The 4,537-nt window shown below is 34.7% G+C and overlaps 1 protein-coding gene across 1 annotated transcript; it reads right to left on the bottom strand.

Annotated features, from left to right (window-relative positions):
• Positions 1-3,690: 3,690 nt before the first annotated feature.
• Positions 3,691-4,315, bottom strand: LOC128736673 (protein dhs-3-like). Its single transcript, XM_053831162.1, has 4 exons — positions 4,267-4,315; positions 4,012-4,195; positions 3,832-3,957; positions 3,691-3,766 (listed from the first exon to the last, which is right to left on the bottom strand). Exons 1-4 carry the CDS (start codon positions 4,313-4,315, stop codon positions 3,691-3,693), a joined length of 435 nt encoding a protein of 144 aa, XP_053687137.1.
• Between the last annotated feature and the right edge of the window lie 222 nt (positions 4,316-4,537).

Genomic DNA, 4,537 nt, shown 5'->3' with positions numbered 1-4,537 from the left:
ATAAAAGTTGGGTTTCGCTTGAAAGGAAAGGGGTGTGTAAGTGCAAATAACATTTTCAAAAATGTCTTATATCTCTCAAAAATTATAAAATGCTTTTCCAAGATTTCAATAGAAATTAATAAAGTGAAGTTAACAGAACCATAGTGCGCCATTAGTTTTGTATTTTAACCTGACGAATTTTCTAGCTGACTTCTAGCTTAACTTTGGATCCGATTTTCTCGAAATATACTTTTTGTCACTTACACCCCTTTCCTTCTGAGCGACTCAATTGATAGCCAAACGAGAGGGCTTGTTGTTGAAGAAACGAGAAAGAGAACGATGTCTTTCTGCGTCCATAATTTTGGCTGGTCTTCCACTACTTTGCTTGCGAATAGTTGTTGGGCATCTTAATTGCTAAATCCTTCGATCAATCTACAGACAAACATATTTCATCACCGATTCCTTTTTGGTTTTTCGATTTTCGATGATTCAGTCCGAAGATATCGTGCTCTCCGCAAGACGCCTTATTTTAGAAGAGTTTCAAGAGATTAACTATAGCAGCTATTTAAATAACTTTTTCCAAAAAAAAAATATGTTAAAATACAGCCAAAAGCTACTGTAATAATACATTTTAGATTTGACCTAAATTATTTAAGGACGCTTACGCTCGACTTTCGTTCTTGGTCTATTATCATTCACCTTTCGTCTTTGTCCATTTATCGGCTCACTGTCTTCAGTTATTCATTGTCTTTTTAGAGTCTATCAGGCGTTTCTCGTTCTTTTCAATATCTGACTTTGTGGCATCTCTGCATCGTTTTTTCAACGATTTGTTGTCATTTTTATCGTCGTTTATGTCATTTTTGGTTGCTCTTGAAGAAAGACGTCATTTCTTTGTATTCCTTGATTTGTATTTCTTTTTGACATCAAAAAATGTCAAAAAATATATCAAAAAATGAGAAGACTGTAAATAAATGCAAAAAAGCGATTAACAGACGATAAAAAAACGGCAGACGACTATTTATCGTCATTCCATCATACCTTCGTAATCTTTTTGTCATGTAATTGTATCTGTATCTATTTGTGGTCTTTTTCTCGTTTTTTTAAGTATTCTTTTTTGGCATATATAACGGCTCTTTGGTGTTTTTTCGGCGGGTTTTCATCGTATTTTTGTCGTCCTCCATCTTTTTTTCATTGTCTTTTCGCTTATTTGCTATCATGCTTTCTTCATCTTTCAGTTGTCTTTTTGCCGCTACTTCGTCGTGTTTTTTGAGGTTTATTTGCTTTCTTCCCGTTATCTTATTGGTGTCTTTTTGATGCCCTTTCATCGTCTTTTTTCGTCTCTTTGTTGTCTTTTCTTCATTGTTTTATCACCTCTCTGTCGTATTATTGTTGTCTTTTGATTATCTTTTTGCCATATTTTCATCGTTTGTTCATCGCTTCTGGACGTATGTTTTTGGCATTTTGCGGTTTTTTTGGTTCCTTTTTGTAGTCTGTTGTCATTATGCCATTTTTTATGTTGTATTTTCGTAACTATTTTCAATTTTTTCATCGTCCTATTTGTTGTCAAAACAGCAAAAATGTTGTCTTCTTACCGTCTTTGCGTCGTTCTTTTGTCATCTTTCTGTCGTACATTCGACATCTCTTTGCTTATTTTTAGTATGTTTGTTGCCTTTTTAATGTTTTAAACATCATTGTGCCATTTTAATCGTGCTAATTTGTTTTTTCCGTTACCATTTTGGTGTCCTTTCGTCGTCTTTTTATTGTATTCTTATGTTATTTCCTTTGTATTTTAGTCATCTTTCGTCGTCTTTCGTCAACCATCGGAATTCACCATCTCTTTATCACTTCCCAGTCATCTTATTATCACTTTGTTTTCGTAGTTTTGTCGTCTTTTTTGTTTTGTGTTCTCTGTTGCCTTTTGCTGACAGTTTCTTGTTTTTTGTTGTTGTATTTGTAACTACTGTCAGTCGTTTTTGATTCTTTCCGTTATTTTAAGCACCTGGCTCTCTAACATCTCCAGCGATTTGTTGTCATTTTTATCATCTTTTGTGGCGATTTAAGTTGCTCTTAGTGGAGTATTTTTATTATCATTTGTGCTCTTTTTTTTCACATTCCCAGTTGCTGTTTTGCCATCTTTTTATCATCTCTTTACCGCTTTTTTGCGTCTATGTATATTCTTTTTCTCATTTTTTTTTGTGTTTTTTGGTTTCTTTGGCGTTTTTTGCGGTTTTTCATCGTGTTTTTGTCGTCGTCTTATTGTCACTTTCTGCCGCCTTTCCGTCGCTTTTTTGTTTTCTTTTTGTTGTTCAATTGCTGTGTTTTCTTCGTCTTGTTGTTTTCTAATTGTTGTCTTTTCGACTGTTCGTTGGCTTTTTGCCATCTCTCTGTCGTATTTTTCTAGGCTTCTCATTATCCATGATTTTAACAAACCTTTCGTCGTATTTTGTTCGGTTTTTGACGTCTGTTTTTGAAATTTCTGCCGCTCTTTTGGTGACTTTTGCGATTTTTGTCATTAATTTTGTTGCTGTTTTAGTATCTGTTTTTCGTCATTTTGTCGACTATTATGTGTTTTTTGTCACCTCTTGTTGTCGCTTTGATATTTTTTGTTGTTGTTTATTATCGCTTTTTGCCATTTCGTCCTGTTTGTTGTCAAAATAACAAAAATGTTGTCTTTTTATTGTATTTTCGTCGTATTTCTGACGAATATACGACATATCTTCGGCGACTTTTTTCGCCTTTTTGAAGTTTTTTAAACGTCTTTTTGTTAGTTTTGGGTGTGGGTTTCGTTCTTTTTGTTGCAGATATGTCTGTCGAATTTTTGTCATCTTATCGCCAACTTCATCGTCAGCATTCCATCGCATTTTTATTCTGGTCATATATGCATTTTGGACTCTATTTTGGCCATTTCCATTTGACTTTGCTGTAAATATCCAAAATAGAGTACGCGTAGCGCCTGTCCATAATTGATAAATCACCCTATAACACTAACGATAAACTTAATGTTTACAAAACTGTTAATTTCAGTTGGTCTCCAAAACAAGTTTTACTGGAATATTTTTAGAATTAAACCCCAAATTAATTCGGTTCTCCAGACTAGTCACTTGAAAATCGAAAAATAACTAATGCTGCCTATGCCTACCTTAGTTAGCTATAATAAATTTGTAGGAGATTTTTCTTCAAATGAATAATTTTGTTTTATTATAACGATCAAAACTATTTTCTTGAATGTCACATTCAATAATTTATTTATAAATTGATCCAAATTGCATTTCTTAACAACTGAAAGATTAAAAAACATTTTTCTGTTTTCTTTGCAGGTAAGCCTACATGTACTTCACTGACAGGTAACAACATTGCTGTTAGTTGATTGCAGAACTGCAGGCGTGTTTTCGTTATCTCGCGCACTGGAACACTGCTCTAGATCAAAATTTTACAAAAATACAGTATGGCTCATAATTTTATTTTAAATTAATTTTTAGTTGTATCGAAAAGTTTTAATATTTCTACGGTTAAAATAAAAACAAACTGAAAAACTATCAGCTTAAACTCTCGTAGCTAATGGTAATAACTTTTCATAAAACTGTACAATTAGCGCCATATCTTTCCATCTGTAAAATGCAGCCATAAATTTATTAATACTCTTGCAGTTCTTTCCGTCTGATTGTACAATATTTAGGATTTAGGGCCGTATCACCGGCCCCTAGCAGCCTCTTAATCCATCATTTTTGGCAGTCTACTTCGAAACACTAGGGTTTGTCCTAGCTGTCTGATCTCACTTGGAATGTGTCTACAAAGAATTGCACAAATTAATACTGAATCACTATTTTGTGTCGTAATCGTTTCGTTTCTTACACATAACGTTTCAGTAAGGCACCCGAGAATTTTGGCACAAATATCTGCGGCTCGTTGTGTACAACGCCATTCACAGTAGTACGAGCCACCAGTTTGGGAGAGAAAATCGGCACCCTTTTTATGACACTGAAATGGAAATTAGTTAATTTAGAATTGAAAGCAATGAAAAAGAAATCTAACTTGATCCGTGCGAGTCCACTCATCAGATCCTTCCGCGTGTTCATGAAGAACGGATAAACGGTTGTCAGCTGAATTTGATTCTCCAGTCCTTCCAGCTGGATCTCGTCCCGGAGTGATTCCATCAGACCGTGAACACCGAACTTGGTGGCCACATAGGAAACCATGCGGCCCAGCGGTAGGAAAGCTGTGATTAGTTAATTGTATGATTATTTAGTACGATTTAAGCACATTTTCGGTTCACTTCGGTACACTTACACGCCACGGATGCAATTGCGACAATGTGTCCCTTCCGGCGCTCAATCATACTGTCAGCGAACGCTCTGATCGTCTGCAACGGTGAGGAAATTCTAATTATACCAAGTGTTTGGTCATAAATGTAAACTGATGGACATGCATGACATGCAGACATTGACAAACAGATTTTCTAATTGATTTGAATAATGAAAAACCAACTAATTCCAATTTATTTGCAGTCATAATAAAATTTCATAAACATTGTTCAATTATATCGTAGATTCGCAGCTAA

This window comes from Sabethes cyaneus, chromosome 2 (genome assembly GCF_943734655.1).
Source record: "Sabethes cyaneus chromosome 2, idSabCyanKW18_F2, whole genome shotgun sequence".
In the NCBI taxonomy this organism is placed as follows: domain Eukaryota; kingdom Metazoa; phylum Arthropoda; class Insecta; order Diptera; family Culicidae; genus Sabethes; species Sabethes cyaneus.
The sequence above is the reverse complement of the archived record's forward strand: the minus strand, read 5'-3'. Positions and strand labels throughout refer to the sequence as shown.

What these genes read in the sequence shown, in the direction of transcription:
- LOC128736673 (XM_053831162.1), bottom strand. Translation starts at nt 4,315, where the DNA reads ATGATTGAGCGCCGGAAGGGACACATTGTCGCAATTGCATCCGTGGCG. An exon ending in CGCAATTGCATCCGTGGCGT is followed by an intron (nt 4,196 to 4,266) that starts GTAAGTGTACCG and finishes AACTAATCACAG; the next exon opens with CTTTCCTACCGCTGGGCCGC. An exon ending in GCCTTACTGAAACGTTATGT is followed by an intron (nt 3,767 to 3,831) that starts GTAAGAAACGAA and finishes AATTCTTTGTAG; the next exon opens with ACACATTCCAAGTGAGATCA.